The 16,812-nt window shown below is 39.8% G+C and overlaps 1 protein-coding gene across 1 annotated transcript in view; it reads right to left on the bottom strand.

Annotated features, from left to right (window-relative positions):
• ADCY10 (adenylate cyclase 10) overlaps nt 1-16,812 on the bottom strand; it is a 109,736-nt gene that overhangs the window by 60,766 nt on the left and 32,158 nt on the right. The window contains exons 11-14 of the mRNA XM_019952121.3: nt 16,334-16,410; nt 14,303-14,492; nt 11,085-11,140; nt 124-277 (exon numbers count right to left, since the gene is read on the bottom strand). Of these exons, the coding sequence (XP_019807680.2) occupies nt 124-277; nt 11,085-11,140; nt 14,303-14,492; nt 16,334-16,410 (477 nt within the window). The remainder of the gene's footprint in view (nt 1-123; nt 278-11,084; nt 11,141-14,302; nt 14,493-16,333; nt 16,411-16,812) is intronic.

Raw genomic sequence — 16,812 nt, 5'->3', positions numbered from 1 at the left:
AGATTGTGGATAGTTTACATAGGCAACTTATATAAAGGAGAGGAACATTGAAACAAATGAAACTCTTAAAGATGTCAAGATTCTCTGGATTCACAAAAAAAATGGTCATTGCAAGACACTCACCTGTGGTTCTCACCTTGGGCCAGGTACTCAATTTCCACTAGTAGCTCGCTTTTTCCATATCCTGATAATCCTTCGTACATCAGGACTCGGCTGCAGTTAGATATCAAAAATTCCTTCATAGTACACATGAAGTATTTGATCTCCTTATCGCGTCCTGTTATTTTCATTTTTTAAAAAGGGAGCAAACCCAATCAACATAAAATAGTCTAGAAACATAAAAAAGCACATAGTGATACAGCTTCTAAGAATACCCTTGGAATTTCCATGGCATTGTTCATGGAGTTTCTTGAGGTCCTGTGCACTTTAAAATTAAAAAAAATCTTTCTCTAGAACTTTCCAGTTTAACAATGTGGTTTTACAGTTTTGTTTTGGTTTGGTTTGGTTTTTTTTGATTCCCACAAGCTGTGAGGGAAAGGATTCTTATAATGCTCATTATGATGTCCATTTAACTTTAGTGTAGAAAACTGAGATTTGCTTAAATTATACAACCAGGAATTAAACCAGGGCTATCCGACCCTAATGCTTGTTTTCTTTTCCTTTTTCTGTAACACACTAGAAGTAACTATAGATTATTACATTAGGAAATCAACTTAATAAAGTTAGGGTTCCCATGTTGAACAATATGGATAAACAGTTTTTATTTCCGATTCTGTGAAGGAAAACTTGCTCTTTGTAAATGAGAAATTATACTTATCTCAGGGCTACTAAAAGTATTAACGGTGATAAAAAAATTCAATTTGCTTTAAAAAACTCATATATAGATTAATTCCATCATAAGAACAACCTAAATTCTTAGTAAAAATAAATTATAGTTTTTTTCCTTATTATAAAACTAATGCATGCTCACTGTAGAAAATATAGAAAACTTAAAAAGGAAAAGAAGAAAATAAAAGTCATCTTGGGTTACAACCCTATCACTCTTATTTTTCTTATGTGTCTTTAAATATGGGTAACAGGATGCCCTGACTGAAATCTGAAACTCAGCCTACAATCTTTGAAACCTGGGTGGGCGGGAAGGAGTTGGCAGAACGGTAATTTCTGTCAAAAGAGCTGGAGACCAAATCAGGGCTGACTCTTCCTTCTTTGCTGGACAGATCACTGTGGAGGGCCCATTCTGTTATCCATTGATAGAGTAAATACATACCTAGGTGTTAGCTAAAGTCTATTGAAAACCAAGACCACTACTCTAAGCTTAGATGTTTTATACAAAGAAGCTGAGTGTTTATTTGGTAATGTAAATTTCTGGGTAAGATTTAGTGAGAATTACTCTGCAGACCATATTGCTTCTTTTAGGTGCAACATTTCCTTTCTGGAAGCACATTTGAATTTCAATTTTGTGAGATGTGTAGTATTGTTCTTTGGCCTAAAGTTTACACAGGAACTTAGAAGATGCCCAGAAGGCTGCAAAGCAGACTCTTCTAGCTGTTTTATGTTCTATTTGTCTAGAACACATACAGGTAAGAACTTACTGATTGTCTTTTTAGTTGGATTCTAAAATGAGGTTAACTCAACTTGCCTTGAAGTATGCATACCTTGTTTCTATTTGAACAAGGCCCTAATACCTGAGACTGTTGTACGCATTTTTGCCACTAAAAGAACACTTTTTGTTCATTTTAGTTTTGTTATCAGTTAGCATATACAATTTCACTTACAGGCACTCTTGTAAAAGAAGGGTGTTTCCCATACTCCTAACCTCTGACAGTCTGTTTTTGGTTATAGCTTTAAGGAAAGATATGTGGGCCTGATCTTTACCTTATACTGGTGAAATCAGGGCAAAAAGTCAAGTACAGAGAATTCCCTGGCAGTCCAGTGGTTAGGACTCTGAGCTTTCAATGCTGAGGGCCTGGGTTCAATCCCTGTTCAGGGAACCAAGGTCTCACAAGCCGCTCAGCAGCAGCCGAAAAACAAAACAAAGCAAGACACACGCACAGAAAACAAACAAACAAACAAAGGCAACTAGACCAGGCTGAGAAACATATGCATATTGTAGCAATGTATTCTAATATGTCTGTCATAGTGAGTCCTCAATTTTGTAGAAAGGGGGTTAGGACTTCCATTTACTGTCAATCATTATCACAACAAGCATATCCTAGGATGAAAAGTTAGGCCTCAGAGGAGGGTGAGAGTGGGCATTCCTTCTCCTTTCTAGCCTTCAAGAGTTTGGGGATCTGGACTTATAAAAAGTGATGTGCTTGCAGACTCTGAAAACTACCTGAATGCACTGAAAGTTAGGCATTGCTGCTGGCTCAAGTGCTCTTTGAAGTTCTGGAACTGTTGCCTTCTTTTATGCTCTGCTGACATCAAGATTCTGTCCTAATACTCCCCCCAAGGTGTGGGACAGAGCCTCTTCTCAACTGCCCTAACACAGTTATGACCGAGATTTAATTTATAATGATACTTTTAGGGATGTTCAAGTCTAACAGAAGGAAATTACAAGTGTTACTTGAAATGGCTGCCTTCAGAATTCACAGGCCAATCTTCATGTGGGTCTCTTCTCTACCTCATTTTGTGTCTACTTCCCTGCATAGTCTTGAGTTAGCTTTCTTATGATAGGGTCTCTCTCACCAAGAATCACAAAAACATCACTGCCGGATGGATCACAGCTCTAAATGTAAAAGGTAAAACAAAATTTCTGGAAGAGAATCTAGAAAAATATCTTCATGACTTTTGGATGAGGAAAGATTTCTCAAACAGTATACAAAAGCACTAATTATAAAGAAAAAGATTGATAAATTGGATTTCATTAAAATCAAAAGTTGTGTTCATTAAATACATCACTAATAGAGTAAAAAGGCAAGCACAGAATGGGAAAAGTTACATACAGTAAAAACAAATGGACCCATTTTCAGAATATATAAATAATTCCAACAGATCTATAAAAAAATACAATCCAATTGAAAAATAGACAAAAGATTTGTACAGACACTTTATAAAAGATGATTTCCAAATGGCCAATAAATGTTTGGAAAAGGCACTCAACCACATCAGGGAAATACAGATGGAAACCATGGTGAGATACCACTATAAACCCAACAGAATTATTAAAATTATAAAGACTGAGAAAACTATCTACCAAAATTGTACCCTTTGCCCCAACAGTATCACTCCTATATATATACTCAACAGCAGAAATGCATACGTATGTTCACCATAAGACTTGTACAAAAATCTTTATGGCAGTATTATTCATAAGAACCCAAACTGGAAACAACTCAAATGTTGTACAAAAGCAGAATGAATACATTGTTACATACTTATAAAAGGGAATATAGTCATCCCTCTGTATCCACAGGAGATTGGTTCCAGGACCCCCGGGGATATCAAAATCTGCGGATGCTCAAGTCCCTTATATAAAATGGTGTAGTATTTGCATACAACCTAAACACATCCTCCTGTATACTTTAACTCATCTCTAGGTTGATTATAATAGCAAATACAATGTAAATGCTATGTAAATAGTTGCCAGTGTGCAGCAAATTCAAGTTTTGCTTTTTGGAATTTTCTGGAATTAAAAAAAAAATTTTTTTTTTTGATTTGTGGTTGTTTGCATCCCTGGATGCACACCCTGCAGATACAGAGGGCCAACTGTACTACAAAGCAATGAAAATGGATGAATTATAGCTACATCCAACAATATGGATGAATTTCATAATGTAATGTTGATTACAAGAAGGCTTATGTAAATGAAGACCCGAGAGGCTTCCGGGAAGATGGCGGAAGAGTAAGATGCGGAGATCATCTTCCTCCCCACAGATACACCAGAAATACATTTACACGTGGAACAACTCCTACAGAACACCTACTGAACGCTGGCAGAAGACCTCAAACCTCCCAAAAGGCAAGAAACTCCCCACGTACCTGGAAGGGATTAAGAGCGCTGCTTAAAGGAGCTCCAGAGATGGGCGCGAGCCGCGGCTAAAAGCGGGGACGCCAGAGACGGGCATAAGACGCTAAGGCTGTTGCTGCCGCCACCAAGAAGCCTGTGTGCGAGCACAGGTCACTATCCACACTCCCCTTCCGGAGAGCCTGTCCAGCCCGCGACTGCCAGGGTCCCGGGATCCAGGGATAACTCTCCCGGGAGAACGCACGGCGCGCCTCAGGCCGGCCTCTGCCCCCGCAGGCTCGCCCCGCCCTCCGTGCCCTTCCCTCCCCCACGGCCTGAGTGAGCCAGAGTCCCCGCATCAGCGGCTCCTTTAACCCCGTCCTGTCTGAGCGAAGAACAGCCGCCCTCCGGCGACCTACACGCAGAGGCGGGGCCAAATCCAAAGCTGAGCCCCAGGAGCTGTGAGAACAAAGAAGAGAAAGGGAAATCTCTCCCAGCAGCCTCAGGAACAGCGGATTAAAGCTCCACAATCAACTTGATGTACCCTGCATCTGTGGAATACATGAATACAACGAATCATCCCAAATTGAGGAGGTGGACTTTGAGAGCAAGATATATGATTTTTTTGCCCTTTTCCTCTTTTTGTGTGTATGTTTCTGTGTGAGATTTTGTCTGTATAGCTTTGCTTCCACCATTTGTCCTAGGGTTCTATCCATCCTTTTTTTTTTTTTTTAATTTTTTTTCTTAATAATTAGTTTTTATTTTAATTATTTTATTTTATCTTACTTTATTTTATTTTACTTTATCTTTTTCTTTCTTTCTTCTTTTCTTCCTTCCCTCCTTCCTTCCTTCCTCCCTCTCTCCCTCCCTCCTTTCTTTCTTTCCCTTTCTTTCTTTCTTTCTTTCTACTTCTACCAATTCTTTCTTTCTACTTTTTCTCCCTTTTATTCTGAGCCGTGTGGATGAAAGGCTCTTGGTGCTGCAGCCAGGAGTCACTGCTGTGCCTCTGAGGTGGGAGAGCCAACTTCAGGACACTGGTCCACAAGAGACCTCCCAGCTCCACATAATATCAAATGGTGAAAATCTCCCAGAGATCTCCATCTCAACACCAGCACCCAGCTTCACTCAACGACCAGCAAGCTACAGTGCTGGACATCCTATGCCAAACAACTAGCAAGACAGGAACACAACCCCACCCATTAGCAGAGAGGCTGCCTAAAATCATAATAAGTCCACAGACACCCCAAAACACACAACCAGACGTGGACTTGCCCTCCAGAAAGACAAGATCCAGCCTCATCCACCAGAACACAAGCACTAGTCCCCTCCACCAAGAAGCCTACACAACCTTAGCCACTGGGGACAGACACCAAAAACAATGGGAACTATGAACCTGCAGCCTGCAAAAAGGAGACCCCAAACACAGGAAATTAAGCAAAATGAGAAGACAGAAAAACACACAGCAGTTGAAGGAGCAAGATAAAAACCCACCAGACCTAACAAATGAAGAGGAAATAGGCAGTCTACCTGAAAAAGAATTCAGAATAATGATAGTAAAGATGATCCAAAATCTTGGAAATAGAATAGACAAAATGCAAGAAACATTTAACAAGGAACTAGAAGAACTAAAGATGAAACAAGCAACGATGAACAACACAATAAATGAAATGAAAAATACTCTAGATGGGATCAATAGCAGAATAACTGAGGCAGAAGAACGGATAAGTGACCTGGAAGGTAAAATAGTGGAAATAACTACTGCAGAGCAGAATAAAGAAAAAAGAATGAAAAGAGCTGAGGACAGTCTCAGAGACCTCTGGGACAACATTAAATGCACCAACATTCGAATTATAGGGGTTCCAAAAGAAGAAGAGAAAAAGAAAGGGACTGAGAAAATATTTGAAGAGATTATAGTTGAAAACTTCCCTAATATGGGAAAGGAAATAGTTAATCAAGTCCAGGAAGCACAGAGAGTCCCATTCAGAATAAATCCAAGGAGAAATATGCCAAGACACATATTAATCAAACTGTTAAAAATTAAATACACAGAAAACATATTAAGAGCAGCAAGGGAAAAACAACAAATAACACACGAGAGAATCCCCATGAGGTTAACCAGTGATCTTTCAGCAGAAACTCTGCAAGCCAGAAGGGACTGGCAGGACATATTTAAAGTGATGAAGGAGAAAAACCTGCAACCAAGATTACTCTACCCAGGGCTTCCCTGGTGGCGCAGTGGTTGAGAGTCCGCCTGCCGATGAAGGGGACATGGGTTCATGCCCCGGTCCGGGAGGATCCCACATGCCACGGAGCAGCTGTGCCCGTGAGCTATGGCCGCTGAGCCTGAGCGTCCTGTGCCTGCGCTCTGCAGCGGGAGAGGCCACAGCAGTGAGAGACACGTGTACCGCAAAAAAAAAAAAAAAAAGATTACTCTACCCAGCAAGGATCTCATTCAGATTTGATGAAGAAATTAAAACCTTTACAGACAAGCAAAAGCTGAGAGAGTTCAGCACCACCAAACCAGCTTTACAACAAATACTAAAGGAACTTCTCTAGACAAGAAACACAAGAGAAGGAAAAGACCTACAATAATGTACCCAAAACAGTTAAGAAAATGGGAATAGGAACATACATATCGATAATTACCTTAAATGTAAATGGACTAAATGCTCCCACCAAAAGACACAGATTGGCTGAATGGATACAAAAACAAGATCCATATATATGCTGTCTACAAGAGACCCACTTCAGACCTAGAGACACATACAGACTGAAAGTAAGGGGATGGAAAAAGATATTCCATGCAAATGGAAACCAAAAGAAAGCTGGAGTAGCAATTCTCATATCAGACAAAATGGACCTTAAAATAAAGACTATTAGAAGAGAGAAAGAAGGACACTACATAATGATCAAGGGATCAATCCAAGAAGATATAACAATTGTAAATATTTATGCACCCAACATAGGAGCACCTCAATACATAAGGCAAATACTAACAGCCATAAAAGGGGAAATCGACAGTAACACATTCATAGTAGGGGACTTTAACACCCCACTTTCACCAATGGACAGATCATCCAAAATGAAAATAAATAAGGAAACACAAGCTTTAAATGATACATTAAACAAGATGGACTTAATTGATATTTATAGGACATTCCATCCAAAAACAATAGAATACACATTTTTCTCAAGTGCCCATGGAACATTCTCCAGGATAGATCATATCTTGGGTCACAAATCAAGCCTTGGTAAATTTAAGAAAATTGAAATTGTATCAAGTATCTTTTCTGACCACAATGCTATGAGACTAGATATCAATTACAGGAAACGATCTGTAAAAAATACAAACACATGGAGGCTAAACAATACACTACTTAATAACGAAGTGATCACTGAAGAAATCAAAGAGGAAATCAAAAAACACCTAGAAACAAATGACAATGGAGTCACGACGACCCAAAACCTATGGGGTGCAGCAAAAGCAGTTCTAAGAGGGAAGATTATAGCAATACAATCCTACCTTAAGAAACAGGAAACATCTCAAATAAACAACCTAACCTTGCACCTAAAGCAATTAGAGAAAGAAGAACAAAAAACCCCCAAAGTTAGCAGAAGGAAAGAAATCATAAAAATCAGATTAGAAATAAATGAAAAAGAAATGAAGGAAATGATAGCAAAGATCAATAAAACTAAAAGCTGGTTCTTTGAGAAGATAAAGAAAATTGATAAACCATTAGCCAGACTCATCAAGAAAAAAAGGGAGAAGACTCAAGTCAATAGAATTAGAAATGAAAAAGGAGAAGTAACAACTGACACTGCAGAAATACAAAAGATCATGAGAGATTACTACAAGCAACTCTATGCCAATAAAATGGACAACCTGGAAGAAATGGACAAATTCTTAGAAATGCACAACCTGCCAAGACTGAATCAGGAAGAAATAGAAACTATGAACAGACCAATCACAAGCACTGAAATTGAAACTGTGATTAAAAATCTTCCAACAAACAAAAGCCCAGGACCAGATGGCTTCACAGGCGAATTCTGTCAAACACTTAGAGAAGAGCTAACACCTATCCTTCTCAAACTCTTCCAAAATATAGCAGGGGGAAGAACACTCCCAAACTCATTCTACGAGGCCACCATCACCTTGATACCAAAACCAGACAAGGATGTCACAAAGAAAGAAAACTACAAGCCAATATCACTAATGAACATAGATGCAAAAATCCTCAACAAAATACTAGCAAACAGAATCCAACAGCACATTAAAAGGATCATACACCATGATCGAGTGGGGTTTATCCCAGGAATGCAAGGATTCTTCAATATACGCAAATCAATCAACGTGATATACCATATTAACAAACTGAAGGAGAAAAACCATATGATCATCTCAATAGATGCAGAGAAAGCTTTCGACAAAATTCAACACCCATTTATGATAAAAACCCTGCAGAAAGTAGGCATAGAGGAAACTTTCCTCAACATAATAAAGGCCATATATGACAAACCCACAGCCAACATCATCCTCAATGGTGAAAAACTGAAAGCATTTCCACTAAGATCAAGAACAAGACAAGGTTGCCTACTCTCACCACTCTTATTCAACATAGTTTTGGAAGTTTTAGCCACAGCAATCAGAGAAGAAAAGGAAATAAAAGCAATTCAAATCGGAAAAGAAGAAGTAAAGCTGTCACTCTTTGCAGATGACATGATACTATACATAGAGAATCCTAAACATGCTACCAGAAAACTACTAGAGTGAATCAATGAATTTGGTAAAGTAGCAGGATACAAAATTAATGCACAGAAATCTCTGGCATTCCTAGGCACTAATGCTGAAAAATCTGAAAGTGAAATCAAGAAAACACTCCCATTTACCATTGCAACAAAAAGAATAAAATAGGAATAAACCTGCCTAAGGAGACAAAAGACCTGTATGCAGAAAATTATAAGACACTAATGAAGGAAATTAAAGATGATACAAATAGATGGAGAGATATACCATGTTCCTGGATTGGAAGAATCAACATTGTGGAAATGACTCTACTACCCAAAGCAATCTACAGATTCAATGCAATCCCTATCAAACTACCAATGGCATTTTTCACAGAACTAGAAAAAAAATTTCACAATTTGTATGGAAACAAATAGCCAAATAGCCAAAGCAATCTTGAGAACGAAAAACCGAGCTGGAGGAATCAGGCTCCCTGACTTCACACTGTACTACAAAGCTACAGTAATCAAGACAATATGGTACTGGCACAGAAACAGAAATATAGAACAATGGAACAGGATAGAAAGACCAGAGATAAACCCACGCACATATGGTCACCTTATCTTTGATAAAGGAGGCAGGAATGTACAGTGGAGAAAGGTCAGCCTCTTCAATAAGTGGTGCTGGGAAAACTGGACAGGTACATGTAAAAGTATGAGATTAGATCACTCCCTAACACCATACACAAAAATAAGCTCACAATGGATTCAAGACCTAGATGTAAGGCCAGAAGCTATCAAACTCTTAGAGGAAAACATAGGCAGAACACTCTATGACATAAATCACAGCAAGATCTTTTTTGACCCACTTCATAGAGAAATGGAAATAAAAACAAAAATAAACAAATGAGACCTTATGAAACTTCAAAGCTTTTGCACAGCAAAGGAAACCATAAACAAGACCAAAAGACAACCCTCAGGATGGGAGAAAATATTTTCAAGTGAAGTAACTGACAAAGGATTAATCTCCAAAATTTATAAGCAGTTCATGCAGCTCAATAACAAAGAAACAAACAACCCAAAAAACGAAAAACCCAATCCAAAAATGGGCAGAAGACCTAAATAGACATTTCTCCAAAGAAGATATACAGACTGCCAACAAACACATGAAAGAATGCTCAACATCATTAATCATTAGAGAAATGCAAATCAAAACTACAATGAGATATCATCTCACACCAGTCAGAATGGCCATCATCAAAAAATCTAGAAACAATAAATGCTGGAGAGGGTGTGGAGAAAAGGGAACACTCTTGCACTGCTTGTGGGAATGTGAATTGGTACAGCCACTATGGAGAACAGTATGGAGGTTCCTTAAAAAACTACAAATAGAACTACCATATGACCCAGCAATCCCACTACTGGGCATATACCTTGAGAAAACCATAATTCAAAAAGAGTCATGTACCAAAATGTTCATTGCAGCTCTATTCACAATAGCCCGGAGATGGAAACACCCTAAGTGCCCATCATCGGATGAATGGATAAAGAAGATGTGGCACATATATACAATGGAATATTACTCAGCCATAAACAGAAACTAAATTGAGCTATTTGTAATGAGGTGGATAGACCTAGAGTCTGTCATACAGAGTGAAGTAAGTCAGAAAGAGAAAGACAAATACCGTATGCTAACACATATATATGGAATTTAAGAAAAAAAAATGTCATGAAGAACCTAGGCGTAAGACAGGAATAAAGACACAGACCTAGTAGAGAATGGACTTGAGGATATTGGGAGCGGGAAGGGTAAGCTATGATAAAGCGAGAGAGAGGCATGGACATATATACACTACCGAACGTAAGGTAGATAGCTAGTGGGAAGCAGCTGCATAACACAGGGAGATCAGCTTGGTGCTTTGTGACCGCCTGGAGGGGTGGGATAGGGAGGGTGGGAGGGAGGGAGACGCAAGAGGGAAGAGATATGGGAACATATGTATGTGTATAGCTGATTCACTTTGTTATGAAGCAGAAGCTAGCACACCATTGTAGGGCAATTGTATTCCAATAAAGATGTAAAAAAATAAATTAAAAAAAAAAAGAAATGAAGACCCCATTCACTAAAAAAAAAAAAAAAGAAGACTTATGTAATTACACAATATGTGATTTCATTCATATAAATTTTAAGAACAGGTCTAAGTAATTTAGGGTGTTAGAAATCTTTGGGTAAAGGGAGAGGGATAAAGCATGTGAGGGTTTCCAGAGTACTGTTATTTTTCTATTTCTTGGCCTGGATGGTGATTATACATTCATTTTGTGATAATTCATTAAGCTGAAGACTTATCATTGGTGTACTTTTCTGTATGTTTTGTTATAGTTCAATAAAGAGGTTTAAAAATCAAGGCTCACTACCTACCTAGCAAAGGGTAACCCTCATTTCTGTTGCAGATGAGGTATGCCATCCCAAACATGCTGAAGAGAAGAAAAGAAAAGATGTTAGCATCAAAACAGGGAAATACTGAGAGCCAGAGGACTAGTTCTTAGTTCCCAGAAAGCCTCCTTTTCAGTCTCCAACAGGAATCTATCCCCTGTTATCAAGGGGTCTATCAAGGGGTGCAGATGCCAAGAGGAAGGGAAAGGAGAAGTTCTTACCTGGTAATAGAGTCTCCAAACAACTTATGTAGCTGCCTTTACCACAGCACCTGGTACATTGTTCAAAAAATGCTTGTTGAGTCTGCATTGGTAGAACTGACCCTTTTCTAGGGAAACCAGACACTCAGTATGGGACCCAATACAGTTAGATGTGTTATATTGTCTCACAGCATGGAAAGATTCTACCAATTGCTCAAACAATGATAGTTTACCTTTGTGGAACACATGCTATGTGCCTGGCAGTTTCAAGGGCTGTACATGTATCATTTCTTTACTCCTGACAAAAACCTTATTAAGAAGGTATTATTATGTCCATTTTACAAATGCGAAAATTGAGGTACAGAGAATTTAACTTGAACAAGATCCCATGGCTAGTGGTGACAGAGGATAGTGACAGAGTCAGTATCTAAAACGAGGCCAGAGGCATATGTTTGCCCACTGCATAATATCATCTCTTGAAGGGGCCTTTTTAGACAAATGGCTCATTCCCTTGTTTATACTATTATACTACCTTGTTATGCCTCTGTTATAGCACATACCAAAGTTTCCTAGGTAATATACACCTAATTTTGTGTATGTTGTCTTCCCCATTAGATTTCAGGACAGGAACCAGGCCCTGTTCATATTTGTATGTGTATTTCTATAGTCTCTTATTTGCAGAGATGGTACAGAGAAACCATAAAGAGGGCAGGCTTTGGGATCAGATAGTCCTGGTAGTTTCAGAAACAGTAGATAGTTTCTGTGGTAGACTGACTGCATTAATGGTGCCACGTCTTCATCTCTACTTGTATCTATGTCCTTTGCTATGTACTGTACCTTTGCAGTGTCCTCCCACTCTGGGCTCAGACTTGTGAATGTTTTGGCCAATGGGATGTTAGCAAACATGACATAGAGGCTTGAAAAACGCTTGCTCTCTCTTGATCTTCTGATATTGCCATGACAACATGCATGGGTTAGCCCAGTATAAGATGAGACACATAGAGTCAAACTGTCCCAGTTATGTCAGCCAAAATTCCCAGTTATTCCACCTGAGGTCATCCTGGATCAGCCAACACCCTGTTGAACCCCAGGCATGTGAACAAGCCTAGGCAAGATCATCCAAATCCGCCAAGATCAGCTGAACCCCACATATTCATGAGATAAGTAAAAATTTACTGTTGTATACAACTGAGGTTTTGTGGTTGACTATAATGCAGCATTATTGTGGCATTTGGAAACTTGGCTCAATTATTTACTAGATTTATGACTATAGACAAGTCATTTCACATCTCAGAGTCTCAGTTTTTAAATTTATAAAATAGAGTTAATAATAGTTTGTTTCTACCTCATATAGTTGATATTGAGGTAAAGTGCCTAATATTTAATAAGGGCTCACAAAAATTATTATTCATTCATTTATTCGAACAGCATTTTATTGATGATCTACACATGCCAAGAACAGTGCTGAGCCCTGGGAATACAAAGATGAATACTAAAGACTCCTTGAACCAATTATAGCCCCGATTCTGTTATCTGACGCTTTAAGACCTAGATTCTAGCTTGCTAGTATAAAGAATAATACCTTTTCACTTTCCATCCACCAAGCACTACCATATAGAGCTTTCCATGCTGTTCATTCATTTATTCATCATTACTAATGCCTACCAAGCATTGGGGATACAAGAATGAACAAGAAATAATCGCTATCCTCAAAAAGTTCCCAGTGTAGTAGGTGAAAAGGCACATCGAGTCTGTGATTGTGATGAGTGTAATGAATGTTCTAATGTGCTGTAGAGTTACACAGAGGAGGAGACAGCTAAACTGTCTGAGCTGGGGTTGGGTAGCTTCCAAAGGCAGCTTCAGAGAGGAGGACATCCTTGAGCTGGATTTCAAAAACTGACTGTGTTAGCGTACGCTATTTGTTTTTCTCTTTCTGACTTACTTCACTCTGTATGACAGACTCTAGGTCCATCCACCTCACTACAAATTTCATATGGAATCTAAAAAGAAAAGAAAATGGTTCTGATGAACCTAGGGGCAGGACAGGAATAAAGACACAGATTGTAGAGAATGGACTTGCGGACATGGAGAGTGGGGAGGGTAAGCTGGGACGAAGTGAGAGAGTAGCATTGACATATATACACTACCAAATGTAAAACAGATAGCTAGTGGGAAGCAGCCGCATAGCACAGGGAGATCAGCTCGGTGACTTGTGACCACCTAGAGGGGTGGGATAGGGAGGGTGGGAGGGAGATGCAAGAGGGAGGGGGATATGGGAATATATGTATACATATAGCTGATTCACTATGTTATAAAGCAGAAACTAACACAACATTGTAAAGCAATTATACTCCAATAAAGATGTTAAAAAAAAAAACTGACTGTGGTTTTCCTAGGAGACTGAGGATGGAATGAGTGAAAGGGAAGATAATCCCCTTAGAACGCCCCCTGGATCCCCACCCAGAGGAAAGGGCACAGGAGGAGGTGAGGTAGGAAAAGCAGGTGGTTACTTTGCATGTCATTGCAAGGACTTTGAAAATTATCATGAAAATGATTGGAAGATACTGAGGGGTTTTAAGCCCCAATGTGAGACCAAGTTGGGCTTTGAGGGAATGTATTTCACTAAACACAGAGGAGGAGCAATCCCTGTTAATGCCTGGACACACAGTTGATGTGATCAATAGTTAATGGTTGGTGATTGGGTCCATCTGGGTCCAAATAGAAACTCGAATGAGGGGATTCTCTGTTCTCTTTACACAACCTTTGAAGAATTACCCTCATAGTCTCAGAACTGAGGGTAGAATGGGATCTTCCACCATGCTATACTATCAGCAGGATAGAGGAAGATGAAGGAATTTGAAATCTGGGCCTTGGTCTGGGAAGGAATAGATTTTAATTTCATGAGCTGCCTTTGAATCTGAAATGGGTGACCTGTTGTTTTGCTATCATAATTGTCCCACTTCTTTACTAAAGAGTACTACAAGATCAATGCCCCACACTCACACTTTCTCATTAAGGCCCAAACACTGATACACTGGTCCAGAATCTGCAACACCTTTCATGACTTTCTTTGGAAGCTCTTTAAAAAAGTAGGCTGGTAGGTTGCTGCCATTGTAGGTGACGGAGTCACAGGTCACGATTCCGGGGTAGTACATCATCATCCTGGCAGCTATGTTGACTTTTTGACCAATGACTATAATAAGAAGGAGAGAGAAAGGCAAAGAGCTGGGAGAAAACAGCCATTGAACTGAATGTAATCTGAGGCATACTGTCCCCAAACGGCATTGTTACCCTTTACTCCCTTTGCCTCTCATGGATGACACAGCAATCTCACCTTCAACTACCCAGTTTCAGCCAATGGCTATTTAAAAATACATAGGGAGTTAACTCATTTAGCCACCTGGGAGGCTAAGGGGATGATCTGCTCAGGGATAGCAGGACCCTGAATATGGAGAGGATTCTGTTAAGTGGGATGGTGGACAGGACCTGAGGGCCCTCAGATGAGGTATACTTGGTCTTCTGCTACAAGAGAGATAAGCAGAAGCTTGGGCCTGGAACAGTGATCTCCAATTGGGTCTGCATGTTCCTGTGTATGAGCCTTCATTTAATTTTTTAAGAGTGAGTAAATGGGGCTGGAAGGAGTGTGTGTGTAGGATTGGTTTAGGGGATATTGTAAGAGGTAATACACTGTAGTGCACAGAGTCTGAAACCAGGTTATGCAGGTTTGGATCTCAGCTCTACCTCTAACTACTATATGTAAATTACTTGGGCAAAATACTTGAACTCTTCCATGCCTCAGTTTTCTAATCTGTAAAATGGGGTTGATAACAGTACCTCTCTCAGAAGGTAGCTTATGAAGATTAATGAGTTAATACACATAAAGAACTTCGAGAAGTGCTGGACTGCTAGTAAACCCTCAGTTAATAATACTACTAATTAGGTATTAAACATTGCACTTTGACATAAACTTGAATATTCCTGATTAAGATATTCATTTTTTAAAAACAGTTTATTATGGGGAAATTTGACCATACAATAAAGCATGGTATCATGAATCTATATACCCATCACCCAGTCCCCAAAACCATTAACCCGTGGCCAATCCCGCTCCATCCCCATTCCCATCCACTCTCCACTCTGTATTATTGTGAAGAAAATCTCAGATGTCGTATCATTTCAGACATAACTATTTCAGTTTTATATGTATTCAGTATTTTAGATGTATTATTTCTGAACATTTAAAACCGTAATAGCATTGAAGAGGAAAAAGCAGTGAAATCTTGAGATAACACCTACTTACTATTTCCTTTTGAGATTAGTACTATTTATCAGTAATGCCAATAGTCATAATTTTTAAGAAGCAGTCCTGGGGCTTCCCTGGTGGCGCAGTGGTTAAGAATCCCCCTGCCAATTCAGGGGATAGGGGTTCGAGCCCTGGTCCAGGAAGATCCCACATGCCACGGAGCAACTAAGCCTATGCGCCACAACTACTGAGCCTGCGCTCTAGAGCCCGCGAGGCAGAGCTACTGAGTCTGCGCACCTAGAGCCCGTGCTCCGCAACAAGAGAAGCCACCGCAACGAGAAGCCCGCGCACCGCAACGAAGAGTAGCCCCCGCTTGCCGCAACTAGAGAAAGCCCGTGCGCAGCAACGAAGACCCAAAGCAGCCAAAAATAAATAAATTAAAAAAAAAAAAGAAGCAGTCCTAACCTATCCCAGGAATTAAGAGGAGTAACCGTTTAATGTGAACAGAAAATTAACATAAAGGTCCATCGTCCCATGAGATTATGGCCCCCCATGGCTCCCCTCCTTTGACTGCATATTTCTTATACTCAATCATAGCCCCAGAAATGCATATTTGCAATCATTGAGCTGTCAAGGGGCAAAGCTATATGGCTTGGTTCCGTCTGGAAGACTGTAAACTTTCTGAACGCAGGGCCCACGTCTCACTTATTTTTGTCCTTCCTCCCACCAAGCCCAGTGGCAAGGCACAGTGTTTGCTGAAAGGAAGATGGAGATAAGTTAGCCCAGCACACCTGTGTACTCGTGCCTCACAGAGTGTCCAACGATTCCGCAGAAGACAATCCCGCTGGCCACGCCGATGGAAACAGTGCTGGCTCCGGGCAGAAAGAGAGTTGTGAGGAAAGAGACAAAAACAGTGAGGACAAAGAAGGCAGGGAGGGTGGGGACAAGGTGATGAATGGGATGGGGGAGGGGTGGGAAAGGATCTTCAAGAAATAACTCCCTTCCCTTTGTAGTTAGGTTAGGGCAATTGTACATGGCCTGGAGATGTAAAGGAGGGGCACTTTGTGACTGAGAGCTAAGTTCTTAGAAGTGATAACTCAGTTCACTTTTCTGCTATTTTTAAGTATTCATCTGAGCTATTTTTCTGTAAAATAAGCTCATCACCCCAAATGGACTTTCAATATAGAATGACTTTGAGTAAACAATTTTAACTATCTTTTGTGATTGCTAGAAAGAACAAGGTCATTGTTTTGAAAGGAAGTAACTCAGT

This window comes from Tursiops truncatus, chromosome 1, assembly GCF_011762595.2.
Source record: "Tursiops truncatus isolate mTurTru1 chromosome 1, mTurTru1.mat.Y, whole genome shotgun sequence".
NCBI lineage: Eukaryota > Metazoa > Chordata > Mammalia > Artiodactyla > Delphinidae > Tursiops > Tursiops truncatus.
This window is presented reverse-complemented; position numbering and strand designations above follow the sequence as displayed.